The 22,865-nt window shown below is 36.4% G+C and overlaps 1 protein-coding gene across 3 annotated transcripts in view; it reads right to left on the bottom strand.

Annotated features, from left to right (window-relative positions):
• Positions 1-22,865, bottom strand: part of SEC23A (SEC23 homolog A, COPII component) — a 63,104-nt gene that overhangs the window by 4,624 nt on the left and 35,615 nt on the right. For all 3 annotated transcript variants that reach the window (XM_007465796.1, XM_007465798.1, XM_007465797.1), the window contains 6 exons: positions 21,582-21,735; positions 15,030-15,107; positions 12,430-12,591; positions 9,888-9,974; positions 8,122-8,277; positions 6,400-6,465 (listed from right to left, as the gene is read on the bottom strand). In XM_007465796.1, the coding sequence (XP_007465858.1) occupies positions 6,400-6,465; positions 8,122-8,277; positions 9,888-9,974; positions 12,430-12,591; positions 15,030-15,107; positions 21,582-21,735 (703 nt within the window). The remainder of the gene's footprint in view (positions 1-6,399; positions 6,466-8,121; positions 8,278-9,887; positions 9,975-12,429; positions 12,592-15,029; positions 15,108-21,581; positions 21,736-22,865) is intronic.

Below are 22,865 nucleotides of genomic sequence, written 5' to 3'. Positions count from 1 at the left end.
TTGGCCCCGTGAGCCAGGGCCGCTGAGCCTGCACGTCCGGAGCCTGTGCTCCACAACGGGAGAGGCCACAAGACTGAGAGGCCCGCATACCAAAAAAAAAAAAAAAAAAAAAAAGACCTTAGGGCTCTTGGTTTCTTTCTTACTTCTAATTAACATATTTATTTAATTTTGACATTTCAAACAGCATTACAGGAAAGGGATGTTTTCAAATTTAACAAAATATAAAGACTGAGAAACACTGATTTAAATATGTCAGACCAAAATTTCATTGTTTTTAGACACATGAACAAGTTTAATACAAATGAAAGATTTTTCAAATAGTTTGGAACCAATGTGAAAAAAAGAAATGGTCTAAGTAAAATCCTATAAAAATTTTTTTGTTTTGTTTTTGTAAGAATCTATTCATAAAAGATAGGCTCAAATGTCAGCTTCCCCCAAAGGTGTAACTGTAACTAATTCCTAAATTTTGCTAAATCAAATGCATTTCTGGGGGCCTTCCCTGGCAGTCCAATGGTTAAGACTTCGCACTTCCAATGCAGGGGGAGCAGGTTCAATCCCTGCTCGGGGAGCTAAGACCCCACATGATGTGCAGTGTGGAGTGGCCAAAAAATTACAAAAATTTTTAAAGTGCATTCCTGGAAAAGATGATTATATTTTCTAAAAGGCAATAATGAGAAGAAACCCAAACTGTCTTCAACTGCCTCTTTAAGTTAAACACTTTATAAAAAATCTAAGGAGAGACAGACCTGATAACAATGTAATTAAAACCACCATATAGTATAAGGACATAATTTAACTTAATGACTGTAAATATTTAAACAACTTTTTATCAAATCAATAAAAAGAATTCACTTAATAACAAGTAAGTACACTTAAGTTTCTCCAAAGGTGATGGCTTTCAAAATTGAGTATTGAATAGATGAATGGGTGGATGGATAAACAAACGAGTGAATCAGATAAACAATATGCATGTTTATTCCTTTGCCTGGGATTTCCTTCTCCATCATATTCATCCAATGAAATAATCTCCATCTTTCAGGGTCTGGCTTAAGTGTTAGGGCTCTTGTTTATGTCTCTAATGCCCCTACTTCCAGGCAGTAATAATTAAACTTCAGTTGAAAATAGGTTTTCTTTCCTTTCTTAAATATCTTTAGAGAGACTTTTTTTCCAGTGATAACAAGGAAAACTAATAACTAATATTTACTGAGTATTACTGGGCATATCAAGTATGTGTCATCAAACTCTATAACAGACAAGGAAGAGAAGGCATAGGAAGTTTAGTAACCTGCAGAGTTTTCAATTACCAGCCCAGAATGATGCCTCTCCATGTTTAACAGCTCAACAAGTTCTTTACTTTATATGTCTTCCATCTACATCTCTATGTTGTAACTTAAACCTCCCAAAACAAGGAACAAACCATTATTTCCATGAAATAAACCATGCTTTTTTTAATGCAGAAATTCAGCCACAAAGAGATAGGTTTTATTTGGTCTTCATAATGTGAGCTTACAACATTTTGTTAATTGAATTATGTGTATGGCAACAATCATCTGGAGGGGAGGAACACTACCCCCTTTAGAAAAGGATTTGTGTGCCCTCCCCACAAACCCTAGTCGGCCATAGCGCGCTGCCTCCAGGTATTGCTTTTTTTTTTTTTTTTTTTTTTTTTTGCGGTACGCAGGCCTCTCACTGCTGTGGCCTCTCCCGTTGCGGAGCACAGGCTCCGGACGCACAGGCTCAGCGGCCATGGCTCATGGGCCCAGCCGCTCCGCGGCATGTGGGATCTTCCCGGACCGGGGCACAAACCCGTTTCCCCTGCATCGGCAGGCGGACTCTCAACCACTGTGCCACCAGGGAAGCCCCCAGGTATTGCTTTTTGACACTGACAGTCAAGTTTTCTTATATGCAGCCAGCTTCACTCATTTGTTCACCTGGTCCCTAGGGGCATGTGATATGTGACCCCTGACAAGTACTATTTTAAAGTATCCTTCAATCCTTTAACCTCCCCTTCATATTGATTATTCACGATTTCCATTAACTCTATTTATTGGTGCTATTTTTCTATATTGTTGTAATTTTTTTTTCTTAAATAAGCTCTTCTTAAGTTGGGGGATCCATAACCAAAACCAATACTCAGTTAACTAGAGTTAAGTATAACGGAAAGGCTGATTCATGGCACATCCTGTACTCCAAAATTCCACATCACAGTAATATTTGGCTTTTTGTTCCCCCAGCAACTGGAAGAGGGTGAGGGGTGATATTGAGAGTCTATACGTATATGTATCATATGGGCACAAATTTTTCTCACATGTGCTATGTATACCCTTTGAACGCCTTCCAAGAGTAAGTTCCTTTCTTTGCTGTAAAAAACTCCTCACCTTTCAGGACTTTTAGACCGTGAATTCAATTTATTTATCTATATCACGAAAGCTTCTTAACTCCTAAAGTATCTCTCTGTTCTCCTGTCCAGATCTATTATAGTCAATATATGCTATGTTTAAGGTACTGTGGAAAGTCAAAGATGAAAATGACACAGTTATCACCCTTAAGTAATTTATAATCTAACAGGAGAAATAAGTGCCATCAGAAATAGATGCAAAAAGGGGGCGGGGATGAAGCGCCAGGGATATTACACAATATCCAGTCATGCAATCACAGAAAAGGTTTCATGGAGTCAGTAAACTTTGCACTGAGCCTTGAGGGATGGCTATGATGTGTTACAAGTGGTGATAGGGACAAGTCACACGCTCAGTGTATTCAGAGTGGAGTAAGAAGTCCAGTTTGGCTAAAAAGACTAAAGAGTAGCTAAAAGTGGACAAAGTTATTTGGAGCATACCATAAAGGACCCTCAATAGCAATACAGAACTTCTATGTAACTTAGTAGGGGGTTATTAAAGATTTCTAGGCAGTGCTTTGACTTAGAACGGCTTTAGGGAGACCACTCTGGCCAGTGCCAAAATGGAAGAAAAGGCTGAAGCACCAAGAGCAGGTAATTCCAACAGTCTATGTGAATAGTAACAAGGGCTTGACTTTGATTAGTGACAAGGAAAGGAGGGAATGGACAGGGAAAACAAATCAGTAATTAGGGGCAGAAGGGAGAAGATGTAAATGACTAAAGTTCCAAGCCTTGGGAATTGAGAGAACAGTGGGACCCTCTATAAAAATAGGAAAGTCAGTCAGTACAAGATAGTGTGAAAGAGTTCAAGTTGGGGCATGCTGCTTATGAAATGTCTACAGAAAACTCTAGTGCTGTGCAGCAGGCAGTTATAGAAATTCCAGTCTATAGGTCACTGTGAAGCCAAACCAAAGATGGAGATTTACAAGTTAGCCTCAGATGAAAGATGAAGCCGCGCAGGCTCAGCGGCCATGGCTCACGGGCCCAGCCGCTCCGCAGCATGTGGGATCTTCCCGGACCGGGGTACGAACCCGTGTCCCCTGCATCGGCAGGCAGACTCTCAACAACTGCACCACCAGGGAAGCCCAAGGCAAACTTTTGAGGCACCTCTATATTCAAAGGAAAAGGGTCTTAATCCCAATTACTGCTTCGTTGCTCTTCTAACCAGCCTGGACCCCACAGTCAGTTATCTAACATCATTCTCAATTATTCTACTCCCTTTGCTGTGTCCATCTTTCTTATCTCCAGTCCTAAATTAGCCCCAATGCAATGTCTGAATTACAAATCACGGCTAGAGAACATTACAGAAGCATGCTCAAGAAACTGTTAGTAAATAAAATGGACCCTCACCACGCTGTAAAAGTCTTTTATTCATCTTCTGTTGCTTTCTTATATTCCCTATAGCTGTTTTTAATCTTTTCTGTTTTCTAGTCCTTAACCCCAGCATTTCTCTCTCTTAGCAAATACTCTTTTACTGAAAAGAAACAGGCTTATCCAATGTGAGTTTTCTCTCCACCTCAAAATCCTTCTCTGTCTTCACCCTTTTTCTCACCCTTTGCTTTTGCAGAAAGAAATGTCCTGCCTCCTTACCAATGCTTAACCACCATACAATGCGTGTGATCACACTGTCTCCTTTTGAGGATCTTAAACATCTATACACTGTTCTTTTGTGTCTCCCTACACAAAAGCTACATTAGCTCCTTACACTTGGTCCACAAATAAATTCTGTGCCCTTACTGTAATAACAATCAGCCTACTCTTCACTCAGGCTAAATCTGCAAAAGAATCATTTACACACACACACACACACAATCATTTACACTTATGACCTCCACTTCTTTACCACCTACTAATTCCTTACAATCTATCTGCTACTCAACCACTATATTAAAACTGCTTACCAAGGGCCAAAAATAACCTCCTAGTCATCGAATCAAGTGTCTGCAGCACCTCAATATTTGCTACTCCCTTCTTCCTTCTATAACGTCCTCCCATATCATTTAGGATGTGGTATTCTTCTAATTTTCCTTCCACTTCTCTGATTATTTATAAAATATTCCTACCACTTGTACTTCCTCAAGGTTTTATCTCATCCTTGCTTGTCTCCTAGGACAAGAATCCACTGTGATGACCTTAAGTATCACTTGTCTATGAATCCTTGCCCTGATCACCAAACCCAAATTCTCAACAATCTGCTCAATTTGGGCATCTAGATGGTATCTCAAAGTCTAAACCCAAACATTTTCAGGAATTCCCTGGTGGTCCAGTGGTTAGGACTCTGCGCTCTCACTTCCGAGGGACAGGATTCAATCCCTGGTCAGGGAACTAAGATCCCACAAACAATGTGGCAAAAAAATAAAAGAAAACAAAAAATAAAAAATAAATAAAATCAAACATTTTCTTTCCACCCTCCCACTTACTGGCACATGTTCTCCTCAGTTACCCAGGCTCAAAACCCCATATTACCTTGTTCTCCCTCAACTATTTATTTTTCAGAAATTCAAACCTAGAGAAAAGTACAATGAACAAACACCCACATACTCTAAACATAAAATCACCGATTAATATTTGCCACATTTTATGTTTCTATATATTTTTCCTTTTCTTTTTCTTCTTGTTAAATAATTTCTGCAAGTTGAAGACACCATGATATTTTACCCCCAAACACTTCAGGATATATCTCTCAAGACTGAGAACAATCTCCTACATACCCACAACACCATTATCACACTCAAGAAATTTAATAATATTATACTAGTATCTGACATACAGTCCACATTCAAATATCACAAATCATCCCAATTAGGTTCTTTAAAAGCTGTTTGCTCTCTCTAATCCAGAATTCAGTCAGAATTCACATTTTGCATACAGCTGTCTTGCCCTGGAGTAAGTTTTCCTTTCCTGCAACTTCTAATCAAATCTCACTGAGTCTACTTTTGAAATATCGCTCAGATCTACTCTTTTTCACCATCTCGTCTTCTTTCCCTCTCATTGGATTACTTCGATAGATACAGTTTCAACCTACACACTGCTCCCAATTAATCTTAAGATTCGACTGTATTATCTAAGACTCAAATTTGCCCCTCTGTCCAAAAACCTTCAATAACATTCCATTACTTACCAAATAAAGACTCAGCTCCTCAGTCCTCAGCCTGGCATTCAAGAGCCTCCACAATTTGGCTGCACAATATATTGCCAATTTATAGTTCTACTATTCATCCTACGTGTACCCTTTACCTTACTCCATACTGTCTTCTACCTAGAATTCCCTTCCTCATACAATTTCTACTTACTGGATTAATAACCACTCTAAAAGGCAATGTCTCTTTTTCTGAGCTCTATTCTGACACCCTCTCCTACTGCCACCATGTGACCTCTTCCACTCCTCCTCGTCTATCCCCCTGTAATACTTTAAATCTTCCTAAAAGCACATAGCCCACTCTGCCTTGTACTTTAACTACTTAGGTATGTATTTTATTTCTAATACTAGACTACAAGCTCTTCAAAGGCAGGGATGATCACTGTGGATCTTAAAGTACCAATATAGAGTCATGAAGATTGGAACACTTGATAAATGTTGATATATTGTATCAAGAGGTAGGACTTCCACCAAATTAAAATATATTAATAATGATTTCCAGGCTTCCAGCCTCTCCTGCTCAACCACAATCCCTGACCACTCCCAGCTTACTGCGGCCTTTTATAGTTCATAGCCTAGCATTAAGCTTGAATCATCACTTCCTATCTCATATTATACACTTTATTGCTTTTTGTCTCAAGGGTAAAGTGTTAAGCTTGAAATATGAAGGGGTTCTATTTGATATAATCATTTTTTTTATTTTCTGTGGTGCCACCAAATGCTAATTCTATTTTTGACTCTTATTTTTTTATTACTTTTCCAACAGAAATTACCAAATACATAGGAAAAAAATGTAGCGTTCACGAAAATAACAAACTATAATAACACAAAGAAATAATTTCCAACATCTGCTATTTACACTTACCTGTCCCCAGGCATACATATTATTATGAGTCTGTGAAGGGTTGACTTTCGAAAGCAGGAAACGCGCCTTAAAAGCAAAGAAGAAATAACATTATCCATCAAAAATAGATTTGGTCAATATAGGCTAAACAAATGTATTATACTATCTAAACTCAATTTTAAATGCAACTTTAAAAAAATGAACTAAATTTTGAAATATATAGGCCACTATATGTTACACATAAATAATAAATGTAACCTCTTCTCGCCAAATCATACATACTTAATAACATTCATAGTAACAAGTACAAAGTGTTGAGTCCAAAACTCAGCATATAAAGATTATGTCTGCAACAATTATGACAAGGTTACTGTGACGTTTACCAAATACCTGGTCTGAAACGTCATCAGAGGTTGGAAGTCCCCAAAAATGATAAAAATAAAAGCCATGAAAACCTATACATGTTCTTTTACTTTAAACAATGACTCTCAAAAACTTTTTCAAACTGTAGGCTATTCCATGAGAGCACTTACCCAACATTTTACCCATCTATCCACTATGCCTATCATCATTAAATAATAACCAGAATAAAAGAGGAAGACAGCTCTACATGCGGTGAAACATCAATGAGAGAACCAGTCATAAATTATTATTACATGTTGGAAGAACAAGGACAGTCCTGTCTTTTGAAATTTAGTACCATATAAAATCTTTTTCTACTCTAAAAGTAGAAACACAAGAGCACTGGCTCAAGAGTCAGAACGTCTGGATTCAAATCCCAGTTCCTCCATTTACTATGTTTCCTTGGCCACAAGTATCCTAAGTCTCAGTTTTACTATCTGTAAAATGGAGGTAACAATAGGACTGCTATGAGAATCAAATGAGAGAAGGTATGTAAAGTGCTAACTATCAGCTTTGCAAATTCTCAATACAGGGTAGCTTCTATTATAGTAAAACCCTAATAATAATTGCTATCATTTCTGAATAATAGTTACTGATATTTATTACCTACTATGTAATACTGTGCTAGGCACTAGGGATACATTAATAAACAAAGCAACATCTGTGCTTTTAAGGAACAAGTGAAACAAACTTATAATAATCTATAATTAATTTATATAACTCTAATAAGAAGTACAAGGGAGCAGTAAAAGTGTTTTAAGAGTGTATGTTAAGGGGTCCTAACTGAGTCTTCTGTAAGGCCCAAAAGGGCTATGTGTATATGTACATGTATCTTATTTAATCCTCATAATTCTAAAAATTACACACCTTTTCACAATGCCATAATGCTTTCTTATTATATTTCCTAGAAAATTGAAATGATAGAATGAGGAAAACAGAAAAACATTATGTTACCACAAACTTCATATTCATAGATTTTACCAGTAAGTAAACAGATTTAAGAAAAGTACACTAAATTATTTCCCAAGTTGTTCATATCTTCTTGCTCAACTAAAGCTTGCATGCCACCATAATGCCATCCTGGCTCTTTACTAGAGCTGGGCTGGAGGAAGAAGATGGGATAAACCACCAGCTTTAGACAGCTAGTCAATAATCTTACTGCTCTGCTCTCAACGCTGAAGCCAAAAGCAAGCATACCTTCCCCTGGAAACCATTTGCCCATCTCCTTCCTTTTCCATGTGCCTGGTGAAGCAGTCTATTCAAATTAACGTCAGAAGGCAAGTTGGATCAACTCGTAAAACCAGCAACAAACAAACACACAAACAAATTAACAGTACTTACCTGACTGCCCCCATGTTCAGTGTCAATGTATCTCGGCATTGGAAATCTGGAGTGAAGGATCTCCTGTGCATCATCCACTGGGGCTTGCAGAAGGTGGCGGAAATTTTCATATTCTGGCATGTCCTGGTATCCCGACTTACGCCACTGAGCTATGGTCTAATTTTACAACAGTTAAAAAATTATGACTTTTTTTCTTGCCTAACCAAAAACTTTAAGAGAAGATTCTTTTTCAAATGAAGCAATCTTCAGAAAATAAGAAAATTATAGAACATTATCCTATTTTTTTTTTAAGTTACAAATTTTTTTTAAGTGACAAATACTGATTTCAATATTCTTGAGTAAACAGATGCAAAATTAGGATATTTCTTCTCCTTTAAAAGTAATAATAATTCAGCCAGAAAAATTGTAAAACACTATACTTATATTAATGTTAGCTAAAAGCTATCTACCTAAGTTTATGATAAATAAGGGGGATTTTCACTACAGAAGATTTCCTAGAGACTTCAAAATTAATGACCTACTATTATGAAGTCTGTACCAATGGAGTTACATTCTCCCAAGATACATAAACATAAAAACTTTAATAATAATAGCAAAATATTATAAAAATAATATACCTGTAAAAGAGCATCTGAATTAATTCTTTTATTAAGGAAAATGACTCCAAAAACCATGTAATTAAATCATCCACAAATTTAAACCTGGCTTGATTTCTAAGTTAACTGAATCAATCAATGTATACTCTATATTGCTTTATATCTCCGTATTTAACAGAGGAACAGTCATCTGCATTTCTGATTTCTCATTTAAGCACATTAATGAGCTATTTGAAGAAACAAAAGTACAAAAAGACAAAAGATATAAGCAAAAAACCTAGCTCTGTCATATCATAGACATTATTCTTAAAAGGTAAACAGCACTAGTAACTGGTATCAATTAAAAATAATAATCAATAGGTCTTTAAAAGTCCTAGATAATGTCACTTAAAGTAATATTTTGAATAAGGTCTTCACCATTACAGTGCAAATCTAAAATAATTTACAATTAAAACACTGGAAAAATATATCTGCTGAAGTTACTAGAATACTAGACTATAAGCTTGAGTGTAGGTTTGTGAAAAAAAGAGATCTGTATCTCTCAAAGAATCTAGATTTCAGTGCTTTCTTATACAGAGGAAGCACTTAAATACTGGCTGAATGAATAAATACAGGAATGAACAGAGTTATGCTAAATACCTAGATTAAAGTTGAACTGCTACTCAAATATTCTGCTCTTTTCAGTCATTTACCATTCCAATTAAGTGAAGTTATAAATTTTAATTAATTCGTGCTTTAAATGAGTTTAAGATCAAGTGGAATATTTTTTTAAATACTTCATGTGGAATACTTTTTAAATGGTTACATGAAATAATGAAAAGGAAAGCCTGCCTACTGACAAAGGCTGACTTTTCCCCTCTGAATGTCTTCAGGTAAAACCCAAAAGTATGATATGCTAACACTCTTACCTTCACAACTATGCTTTGTATAAAATCCATTTCTCCAATTATGTGTGGACAAACAGACAAAATAACCACAGATGGGTCAATTGCAAATTAAGTCTAAAAACTTGTAGAAGGAAGAATCACATTTTACACATATCTTATAAAAGTGGAAATAAAGCTTATCATAGAGGAAACACCAGTCATATAGTAAAGGGGGGAAAGCTCCTATGAATAAAAAGGCTTTACTGAACCTACGTGCTTAGCTTTAAATGCTATGGACTCTTACCTCACCATGATAAATCAAAATCTGGAAAAATGTGTCCATGAGGAGAATACGATCTGCAAGAATGCTGCTGCTATCAAGAAGAACCGGCTGACATGAAGAAAACAATGAAAGAGGAAGCAGGAAAAAATAATTAAAAACATAAAATTGATCTTTCTAGGATATCTTAAATTTTTTAATTTATTACCTTATTACATAAAACCTCTTGGTATTATGAATTCTCAAAGTATATTTCAATTTAACTTTCTGAGGAATCTCTAAACTGAAGTAACAATTGAAAAATAGAGTCCAGTCAAGAGGAAAGAGTCTTAACTGATGGTGGCACCACTGAGTGAGAGGGGAAAGGCTTGGGAAAGAACAAATTTGGAGATGGAAAAATAGTACTGAATATGAAATAGAAGGAAGTGGCCTGAACTTGGGTATCACATGCATAAAGATGGTAATTAAAGCTATATGGTGAGACTGCATCACTTAGAGAAAGGGAAGCTAGAGAAGTCAGAGATTGAGCCCGGAGCACGCCAACACTTAGAGGTCGGAAAGGGAGAAACCAGAAGGGAGAGACTGAGAAGGAACAAAACAGGCAGTGAGGAGGAGGAAAACCAGTAGGTGTTGCAGGTGTCAGAGAAGCCTAGAGCAAAAGGTTTTCAAGGAGAATCCTCAAGGTAAATATTTTTGAGAGTTCCGGCAAGATGAAGCCTTTGGTGACCTTGATAAGAGTTGTTTCAGTATAATTTTGGGACAAGAGGAGTTCCCTGGTGGCCTAGTGGTTAGCATCCTGAACTTTCACCTCTGTGGCCTGGGTTCAATCCCTGGTCAGGAAACTGAGATCCCGCAAGCTGCACGGTGCGGGCAAATAAAAAAAATGGGGACAAGACTTTGACTAATATAGGTTGAGAAGAGAATGTGACATGGGAACATATAGACAAGTAACTTTCTGCATTTAGCTGTGACTGGGACCGGAGAAATGTGGTGGCAATTAGAGAAAATGTGAAGTCCAGGGGCTTTTTGTTTAACATGAGCGCTATTAAGGTTTCTATGTTAATGAGAATGATCCTGATGAGAGAAAGTGATGATGCAGAAGAGAAAGAGGATAACTTCAAAAGCAAAGTCTTAAGATGCAGAAGAGAAAGAGGATAACTTCAAAAGCAAAGTCTTAAGAAAGGAAGCTAATGGGATTCATGGATTAAACGGAGAGTTTGAAATTTCATAGGAGTAGGCAGTGGGATTCCAATTTTATTCTAAACAGTTTTCTACATTTCCCGGATGTCTACAACTTACATATATTACTATGATAATAAGAAAAAAAGTTACTTCTAAAACTTTTTTCCTGATTCAAAGAACTACAAGACCAAATATGGACCAACATATTAAAAATGCATTTTCTAGAAAAGTAGAAACTATGACAAATTACTTAAAAATCTATAGTAACAAAATACAACATTTTAGGGGACTTCCCTGGTGCGCAGTGGTTAAGAATCCACCTGCCAATGCAGGGGACACAGGCTCCAGCCCTTATCCGGGAAGATCCCACATGCCACGGAACAACTAAGCCCATGCGCCACAACTACTGAGCCCGTGCTCTAGAGCCCGTGAGCCACAACTACTAAGTCTGCGTACCACAACTATTGAAGCCCAGGAGCCTAGAGCCCGTGCTCCGCAGCAAGAGAAGCCACCACAATGAGAAGCCCGCACACCACAACAAAAAGTAGCCCCCGCTCGCCACAACTAGAGAAAGCCTGGGTGCAGCAACAAAGACCCAAAGCAGCCAAAAACAAATAAATAAAAAATAAATAAATAAATTTTTAAAAAATACAACATTTTACCAACTACTTTTTACAAAACAGTGAATAAAGGCATCATTAGAGATCATCAATCAGTAGATATTATAAATATTCTCTTTATAATAACCTTTCCTAAAGTATTATTTTCAAATATAGTCACTACATACTTTTAAGTAGCGAAACATAATTTTAACCTTAGAACGGAAAAACTCTTTATTTAATAATAGGTTAAAATAAGTGTGACAGTTTGCTAAGAAGGCAAAATGGATGATTTGATCACTTTTTTAAGTATATCTTTATAATCAACTGTATCTTATGTTCCAAAAAGACTATAGGAGAATGAGACTGTATTAAAACAAGAAGTTCTGTTTAGACAGAATGCCCTAATTGTCAGACACTAAACTCTGGAATACAGTTTCTAGAATCATCACTACCTCTAGACATTGTTAAAGACATAAGAATAATCATGAGCCCTATAGGATTTAATCAACTAAACGACTAGACAAAATGATCTTTAAAAAGTCTCTTCTACCTCATTGTTGTTTTATTTTTTAATGACTTCCTAATACAGCCTAGCATTGTATATAGCATATAGTAAGCACTCGTAAATATTTTTAAGTGAATATATGAATAACTTAAGATAACTACACTTGAATTAAATTCTTGTATTTAATAACTATATTTCAAGAAAAACCTAGTTGTTTTATTTTTTTAATAGCACACATCACAGTAACAAAACCAATTTCTTTTTCTGCCCCTCTTACCTCTGGTGGCCCACTAAAAGAATATGCATACAGAATAGGCTGAATCATGATTAGAGACTGGGTCAAATCTTGACGCATAAAATGGTGACGATAATATGAACTCTCGTCAGGACTATTGTTAAACACTTGCAAGAAAGGAGATCTTCTTAAATGAAACATAAACTACAAGATAAAACATGTGAGATAGCTTTTACTGATTTTAATATTATAACAGAAGTTTACTACTACAAAAGCATTTGATTACAACCATTAACACAATAAAACAACACCTTACAATAAGAACATTCTAAATTGTATTTCTCAGAAAGAATCTTACTCATGATATTTATGTTACTTAAAAATATAATTCAACAACAACTTAAAAATTAAAGCAAAAAAGGTGACTCAAAAGGAAAACAAGAATAGGGACAAAAACCCCTTGCTCAGATCTAAGTTATTAGAGACTGATGCTAGGTGATGCATTAGCAGCAACCTTTGTTTTTATTCTTCATCTCTCCGTCCACATCTCTGAGCTTTTTCATTTCTATTCATTACCACCACCAAAAGACTCTAAGAGAACATAAAAATAGATTAAGAGATAGATCCCCAAAACTGCACTGGTTTAAAAAAAAAAGGACTGATATATACCCACTTATTTCTTAATATCTAAGGTCTCCTTTATCCTTAAGAAACATTCTCTAGACTTTAATAATTTCTTTCTCCTTTCATTTTCTCCCCTTCTACCTACTCCTCATGTGAAAGAGATCAAAAAGCAGGTGAATTTGGCCTGAATGAAGGACAGCTACACTGTCCTTTGACACCAGGGGTCTTTGATATAATCAATAGGATCAGTTCCAAATACTTCCATTTGTCTTTTAGTTACTTCTCTCAACTTCCTTCAGCCCTCAGGTCTCAAGTGCCTACATGCTGCCCTGCCTGGGACTCATTCCACAGCTCTCTCCCAACACATGCCACTCATTGAAATTCTTATTCCTGTTCCTTTTTTCAGTGATCCATAATTCATTGAGAGGCTCTCTCATCCCTTACCACTTCAATCATTCTTGTTTACTTACAAAAATGTATAATTGGTAAATCTGGCAGTAAATATTTTATAAATGAAGACCTCCCTTAGATTTAGTTTATGTCACCTTTTAGAAGATCATAAGGCTTTGAAAACCCAAAGAAAAAAGCATTTCTGGGTCCTCTGGCTCTCTACTTTCAATGAGAGGAAAAGATGGGATGCCCAGATCTCTTGGAAGATCCAAAAGCCCAAAGAAAAGGCTTGGAGAGGGAGAGAAGAGAAAGTAAAAAAAGTGTGGAGAATTTTGTCAAATACTTAGACTAATGCCCTCAATTCCCTTTCCTATTAGTTTCTCTATGAAGATGAGGCCTGAGAATTCCCAAAACACAAAGGGTTGCCTCCCTTAAGACAAATAGACCCTGCCTTTTCCTAGCTCCCCAAAACCTCAACCAGAGATTTAGGAAAGTCTCCCCCTATAAACATGGAGCTTCTAGGTTACAGATCACTAAAAGATTTTCAAAAAATAAGTATAGCTCTTATACTTCAACTTAATAAAGTTGAAGCTTTAAACAAATTTTTTGTGAGCAAAAATTTGAATTTCCACATCTCAATATTAATCATCCTTCCAGACTGAGCTAAAACAAAACACTACCTCTTCTATAAAGATATATCAGGGCTTCCGTGGTGGCTCAGTGGTTGAGAGTCCGCCTGCCAATGCAGGGGACACGGGTTCGTGCCCAGGTCCGGGAAGATCCCACATGCCGCAGAGCGGCTAGTAGGCCCATGAGCCTGTGTGTCCGGAGCCTGTGCTCCACAACAGGAGAGGCCACAACAGTGAGAGGCCCGCGTACCACCAAAAAAAAAAAAAAAAGATATATCAAATCATCCATTTGGAAGGGTTCTTTAAAGTTTCCTTTAAATGTTATATATCTCTCATAGTATTTGTCACTTTCTTTTCTGTGTTGTTTATGTATATTTCATATCTCACCCTTCAGAATGAAAGCTCCTTGAAAGCTCCATGTCAGCCATCTTTATTCTCCTAAATTCCTTGCACATAGTATATACTCAGTTGAATAAATATTATCTCTATTACTCATCATATAAACAACCTAGGCTTTTAAAAATATCTATCAAAACAACAGATAGACTCCACTACCCAAGTGGAAAAGGTTCTGTAAGATAAATCAAATTAGCTTCTTTTCTATTTATCTGGGATGTCCCCATAGAGTTGTTCTCAGGCAATGAGACCATGCTATAAGACTAGCTGGTTTGTAAAATTACTTCCTTTTGGTACTACTGTAATTAGTTAGATCCCTTATATCAGAGGGAAAGCTAATCTGCTTCACACCTAATTCTACTCCACAGTAGGGTTCCAGTGTAAATTTCTACTCAACACAAATAAATGCTATCTGCAAGGCCATCATAAAAATACTACATACTTTTCACTAGCTATTCAAGCATAATACTAATTACTTAGTATCTCAAAACTTAAAATCTAACCAAAAGAATGACCCTATAAAATGAGTAATAAAAGACAACAGGAAAAGTGAAACCCAATGCTCCTGTCAACGCTAAGAATACGGACCTTTTATCTACTTACCTGTGGATAAAGGGAGAAAGTTTCTGAAAATCTGAAGGAACTTGGATCATCTTTGTGATACTCTCCAAATTTCTGACACTAAATAAAATAAAACATGTTAGTAATATATTCCCTGGCACAGAGCTAAAACTTTGCCTATGCATACTCTATTTTTTTGAATGTTTGTCACTTTTAATTCAGCAACTATGAACAATCATAAACAATTCTGTTTAAAAAAAGAATTTCCAAATCTGTTCTGTATGATAACACACAAAATTGCTTGGGACACAAATTAAAGAGAGCAAATATGTCCCATCAGCTGCATACTCTATTTATAAAGTTATTACTCTTTAGGAGGCAAGATACTTGATATAGGATAAAACTGGAGTATTATTTATAGACTTACCAAGAGAATGATTACAACCAAAGACATAAACTTGAATTTTGGAAACAAATAATACATTGCTCCATTGCAAAACAACTCATCTTAAAATGTTTGAATTTTTTTAAACTAAGTGTCTCTGATAGCAAATAAAGAGCTCTTGGATGATGGCCAGAAGAGCTCAACAGGCACCCCCTAAGACTCTACTTAAAAAAGACAATAGTCTACTGATAGAAAGATGCACTATCAAAATACCATAGTGGCTCCAAAGGCAAATTGATGGTATAAAATTGGGTACACTAGAAACAAGACCAAAAAGAAAGAACTGTTGAAGAAAATCAAGATCAACAGGTAAACCGGTAAAGAAGAAATGCAAAGGCAGAAAGTGGAAGGAAATCCAGCAGACACATACTCTAGCAACAGAGAAGTAAAACCCTCTATGATAATGTGACAAAAGGCATCTAAATAACTGAGATAATCCACATGAGAAAGTGCTTAGCACAATGACTGACACTAAGCACTCAATAAATGTTAGCTTCCTCTCGTTCTTGAGCAAAGTCTCTGACCTGAAAAGTTTTTATAGTACTTATGTAACTGGTCTACTTCCTGGCAACATTTATCAGTACCTGAATATGATCAAGGGCAAAAATAATAAGCAAAAAATAACAAAAGGTTCACTGTTGCAAGTAGTATAGGACTTTTACAGCCTAAAATGTTCAACTAAATAATTTATGTAGTTATCTGTGCCTTAAAGAGCACATACAAGGGCCTAATTGGTTTGATCACATTTTTTGGCTTCCAGGAAAAATCATTTCAGAACTACAGTTATCCAAAGGATAGAAAAGCTATAACTGTAGCACTAATCCTCAGAAAATAGATCTTGGTATGTGGGAATAAGAATGTTTCTGTCTTCAAAGCCCCCTAATAACACTTCACTGACAAAACTTATAGAGTTGGATAATAATCTTCACTGTCCAGTATGAAAGCCACTAGCTATGATCCAATTTAAATTAATTAAATTGTATTAAAATCCAGTTCCTCAGTTGCACTAGCCATATTTCAAGCGCTCAAGAGCGACACGTGGGTAGTAGTTCCATAATGGGCAGTGACAAACACCGAACATTTCCACCACTGTAGAAAGTTCTCTTGGAGAGTGCTAATCTAGAATATAAAATACACTTGAGATCTAGAATATCAAACACATTGAAAAGATTTTGTGGAAAAGCCAGTATGTCACACATTATCTGATTTGATTATAAATAAGATTGGTAACTTTTTCATATGTTTATTGGTCACTTGCATTCCTTCTTTTGCTAATTCCTTGCTCATCACCTTTGCTCATCTTTTGCCCAAATACTACTGATTTGTAACAGCTCTTGTACATGAAAATTTTCACATTCTGTCATACATATGACTAATGTTGGCATGAAATTCTGCTAACAGTATTTTTACCACACAGACTTTTGTCTCATTTTAATGCAATAAAATCTTTTAATATTTTTATTTAATGGCTCCTGATTTTACCTTTCATGTTTAAAATCCTTCTGCATCCAGAGGCTAAACATATATTAACCTATTTTTTGATAAATATCATCTATACTCTACCAAAGATAACAATATAAATTTTGTATAATATACACATACATAAATTACTAATCTTTGGGTTACTTAAAATTTTTTGAACACTTATCAAATGCCCCAGCATTAATTACTGGAATCATGAGTAGTAGTCCTTATTTACAACCCAACCAAGACACTAATACAAATGAGAAAAAAGATTGAAGCATAAAGGAGGTATATCAAAGATCCACCATTCGAGTAATTTAGAAGTAATAAGATTGGGCAGATAAAGCATCAGTAATACAATTTTCTTGAGGAAAATAACAACACTTGCAAGAAGTTTAGTCATGTCTTCAATTCAGCAATTAGTTATGCATAAAGCCATCCACATAAATGGGCCCAAAGGGTCAAAGCATAACCTCTATAAGAAAATGGTAGGGCTTCCCTGGTGGCGCAGTGGTTGAGAGTCCGCCTGCCGATGCAGAGTACATGGGTTCGTGCCCCGGTCCGGGAAGATCCCACATGCCGCAGAGCGGCAGGGCCCGGGGGGCCGCGCGTCCGGAGCCTGTGCTCCGCAACGGGAGAGGCCACAACAGTTAGAGGCCCGCGTACCGCAAAAAAAAAAAGAAAAAAAGAAAATGGTAATGACAAAAGTTGTCCTCCTTAAAAACAGCACAACTGAAGTGCCTGGTCCCACTGGTATAGCAAGAAGAAAACCTAGCTGTGATAAAATTTCCAAGGAAAGCCCCAAGAGTCTTAAACAAGAGAGATTTTCTGGGAATGAAATTTCCTGAGAAATGATTTCCTGAGAAAGGAACTGTTTATCCATCGTAGCTAGCAGCACAGCTGAAGGGAGTAGTTAGTGGGTAAACCAAAGGTCAAAGATGAAAACAATCAAATAGTAATTTTAAGTTATACGAAGATGTCATTCAGTAGAAAAGGTTAGGAGCCAAAAAGGTAAGGAAGGAACAGATCCATGAAGCCAGACACAAGATGGACCCAAACAAGAGTCTGAGAATGGAAGCAGCATATATCATGTGTGGATACTGATATCTTAAGTGATTCTGACCAAGGAGAATGAAAGCTTATATTAAAGCTGTCAGAAGCAAATGTGGTACCAGCACCAATCTGGCCATATGATGCTCATTAGCTACAAATAGTTTTAAAAAAGATGTTTATTTCTGTTTTTCTTTCTTCTATTTTATCTCTTTTAATTGGGGTATAGTGGCCTTACAATGTTGTGTTAGTTTCTGCTGTACAACAAAGTGAATCAGCTATATGTATACATATATCCCCTCCCTCTTAGATCTCCCTCCCACGCTGCCGCCATCCCACCCATCTAGGTCACCACAGAACCTAGCTCCCTGCGCTATACAGCAGGTTCCCACTAGCTTATTTTTAATTAAAATGACTCTTAGTCATCAAGAAGAAAAGAAAACAGTTATATTCACTATACCAAATTGAGGCAAGAAGTTTGTTTGCATAATTTCACAGGTTTTTCATTAGGAAAAAAATTAGAAGTGTAGTACCTAAGAGGTATTAATCCTTTCTCTGTTCGTGTTGCTATCATTGTTATAGCTGAAAATTCAGCAATAGGGAATCAGTGCAAAAAATGAGGTTAGGGACTGACCTAGTGGCACAGTGGTTAGGAATCCGCCTGCCAATGCAGGGGACATGGATTTGATCTCTGGTCTGGGAAGTTCCCACATGCTGCGGAGCAACTAAGCCTGTGCACCACAACTACTGAGCCTGCACTCTAGAGCCCGTGAGGCCACAACTACTGAGCCCAAGAGCCGCAACTACTGAAGCCCACGCACTCTAGAGCCCATGCTACACAATGAGAAGCCACCACAATGAGAAGCTAGCGCCCCACAGCAAGGAGTAGCCCCCACTCTCCGCAACTACAGAAAGCCCACACACAGCCACAAAGACCCAACACAACCAAAAATAAATAAAATTTTAAAAAATTAAAAAATGAGGCTACACTATGTTAGCTACTTAGAATAGCTTCTATAACTAAGGTTCATCTGTCATCACCTGAAACTTCACTTCAATTGTACACTAATTTGATTCAACCAATTAAAGAAAAGAATGTAAAAACCATATTCCCACCACTTTTACCATATAGTCACTAGGGTTTCTATAAGAAACTGTGATCTTTTTAAAAATTATTTTTTGAACTTTGCACACCATATGATGCCAGCCACAGTGATGTAGTTTCCAAGTTATCCTGTTAGCAGTTTCATTGCAGATCTTGTAGTCTCACGTGGCAGTAGGACTATATTCATTTGGATAACTCCATTCTCAGTTTTTGATACAAGACAAGCGGGGGGGTCATGGATAATAGATGAAAGCTGTTTTGCAAAGAAAGCACAGCAATAGTCTGATGATATCAGCCTTTCCTTCGGAAACTACCTCCACCAATCCCCTCTTACACACAGTTGCCAACTGACTCACGGGAACAGACAAGCTATACTGCTGTGACAGACGATCAGAGTATAATTATCATTATGTCATGACTCGCCTGTCCTCTACCCTCAACTTGCTGCTGTTGTAAATGGTGCAAACTGCAGGATATGTAGCTTAGAACTGAATTATATTGTGAGATTTTTATCATTTTGTACTTTTTGCAACTGTCTCATTCAGTTATTTACAAGACCAAGTCTATGTTATATTTTATTAGTATTTGTGTTTTACAGGCATGTCAAACAATATGGCAATTTTTGAAGCTGAGGTGTGAGAAGAGAAAGATTCTAGACAGGAGCCTACAGAGAATTCCGAAGAATTACAATCTTCTGAGTCATTTCACTAAACCCATACAACAGAACACAGAAAAAGTCCATCTTCACACTGAAAGCTACTTAACAGTGGGTTTTATGTGGGGCTGATAAGCCAAGTTGTACTATCCAATTTTGTGTCATGTCATAATCTACAAATGTAGTAATAGCTCCAGCAAAATGGAAAAAGTACTTTACTACAAATCATAACCATTTGATAAATAAAGGTGCTGATTACTTCAAACAGCTTTTAGACTCTCAAAACAATAAAGCGTTTGTTAAAACAAAGTCACAATCAGTGAAAAGGCTCAGGAAGCAAGAAACTTCAGAGCAAAATTTATTATCTAGAAAAGGAAAAGTCATATAGTTGTTGAGTGCTAACAATGACATGTAAAATTACAGCAAGTAAAATGCTAGGACAAGATGAAGTCTGAGAAATTGAAAAGGTTCCATCTTAAAACAATAACGAGTGGATGCATTCATGGCATGTTACATGATGCTGAAGAGTTTTGTGTAATTAGCTGAAAAATAACAGCTTCTCTATTCAGGTTGATGAGTCAACAGATTTCACCAATGTCATGTCAAGTTGCTAAATAATAGTGAAATTCAAGAGAACTTTTCTGCTGCCCTAAACAAGCAAAGGTCAAAATATATTTAATGTTTTGATCTTCTTATAGGGAAACAAGAGTCCACCTTGGAGGAACTATGTTGACATTTGTACTGACAGTGTCCTATCAGTTGTTGACTCCAAGAGAGGTTTTATGCCTATTGTTAAAAAAAGACAGGCTGATGTCGTCGTAAGACTGCTTTATTCACAAAGAGTTGCTAGTGTAAAAACACCCTCAGAAATGAAAGAATAAAAGCTCTAGATGATGCTACAAAAAATGGCTAACTTTATTAAACAAAGAGTAGTTCCCTCAATAATGTTTTAAAAACTGTGTGAAAATCTAGACAGAGGGCACAAAAACCTCCTGCTACAAACAGAAATTTGATAGCTTAGCAGAGAGAGTTCTCAACAGGCTGTTTCAGCTGAAGGGTGAACGGAAGAGGTACTTTCAAGGAAATTATAGGCCAGAATTTGCTGAGTGAAAATGAAGCATTAAGAACAGAACTTGGGACTTCCCTGGTGGCACAGTGCATAAGACTCTGAGCTCCCAATGCAGGGAGCCTGGGTTCAATCCCTGGTCAGGGAATGAGATCCCACATGCATGCCACAACTAAGAGTTCGCATGCCACAATTAAGAAGCCCGCATGCCACAACTAAGACCTGGCGCAACCAAATAAATAAATAAATAAATATTTTTTTAAAAAGAACAGAACTAAGCATTCTAGGTCATAATGAAAGTAATGGGCTCCTGACATGTTAAAAGCTCAAGTAAATCATCATTATCAATAAATTTACTAACATACACTTTGGTAATCTAGATCCACTTGGCTATATTTTTATATGTTAATGTGTACAATTTTTATACCCTAATTAATTTCTCTTAAAATTTCCATTAAAATGAAAATAGAAAATTTAAACCACAGCAATGAAGGAAAATATGCAAAAAAGCAGTAAAAACAGATAGAGTAATTTAGAATTAAATTGGGAATTAATTTCATATCAGCCCCCCAAAATAATAACAATAATAGGTTACATAACTGTCACTCTTTTATTTAAAGGAAAAAAGGCATTTTCATTTACTGGAAGAGATAAATTAACTCTGCTATTCATTACTATGCCTTTCTCAGCAACTTTATTAGGAGTCCCTCATACAGACTTTCAGTTACACTGTCAAGTACCTTGAAAGAAAATAATTGACTACAAATAAATGCGTACGGATTTAGAAAAGTATGATGTTTACTTCTTACCAGTCGAATGAGCTGTCTGTCTAGCCATCTAAGCACATCTGGACCTTCTTCTGTTTCTGCTCTATATATTGCCAGCCGAGCCATAAGAATGGCAGCTGCCTCCTGGTCAAAAGATGCAGCAATGTTTTGGATTTGAGTTTGAGCATCTGCCCAGCTAAAGACAAGAAGAAGAAAGCAAGAAGTGTGGCTAAATTATTATATTCATGATATCACAGTTGGCTGTCACACAGATTTAAATTTAAAAGATAAAGAAAATTACTTCAATATTTCAAAATTCCAATATTACCTAGAAAAATTAGCTTTAAAAAAAATCACTAGTAGTAGTTTCAGTACAGTACTCACTGTTTTTCAGAATAATATATCCAAACCTAATAAAATTCTCTAAAATAACTGTAAAGGTTGATTTCCAAACATATTCCTTAACACATTAAGATTTTTACATGTAAAAATGTGTGTGCATATGCACATAGATAAACAAGTTGGTATATCAGACTTTAAAAATTCACTTCTTCAATTTTATAAAAGCAAAAATATGGAAATAGAAAAATAAAGTTTTCTCCCAGACTAAGTAATTGTCATTTACTAAATTGGAAAATTAATAAAGTATCACAATATTTTCACATTGGTCTTTAATTCAGTTATTAGTCATAAAAATTAAATAATTAACATTATTTTTTTTACATCTTTATTGGAGTATAATTGCTTTACAATGGTGTGTTAGTTTCTGCTTTATAACAAAGTCAATCAGTTATACATATACATATGTTCCCATATCTCTTCCCTCTTGCGTCTCCCTCCCTCCCACCCTCCCTATCCCACCCCTCTAGGTGGTCACAAAGCACCGAGCTGATCTCCCTGTGCTATGTGGCTGCTTCCCACTAGCTATCTGTTTTACGTTTGGTAGTATACATATGTACATGCCACTCTCTCACTTTGTCACAGCTTACCCTTCCCCCTCCCCATATCCTCAAGTCCATTCTCCAGTAGGTGTGTGTCTTTATTCCTGTCTTACCCCTAGGTTCTTCATGACATTTTTTTTATTAGATTCCATATATATGTTTTAGCATATGGTATTTGTCTTTCTCTTTCTGACTTCACTCTGTATGACAGACTCTAGGTCCATCCACCTCACTATAAATAACTCAATTTCATTTCTTTTTATGGCTGAGTAATATTCCATTGTATATATGCACCAGATCTTCTTTATCCACTCATCCGATGATGGACACTTAGGTTGTTTCCATCTCCGGTCAACTGTAAATAGAGCTGCAATGAACATTTTGG

Source organism: Lipotes vexillifer, unplaced genomic scaffold (assembly GCF_000442215.2).
Source record: "Lipotes vexillifer unplaced genomic scaffold, Lipotes_vexillifer_v1.1 scaffold7, whole genome shotgun sequence".
Taxonomy (NCBI): domain Eukaryota; kingdom Metazoa; phylum Chordata; class Mammalia; order Artiodactyla; family Lipotidae; genus Lipotes; species Lipotes vexillifer.
This window is presented reverse-complemented; position numbering and strand designations above follow the sequence as displayed.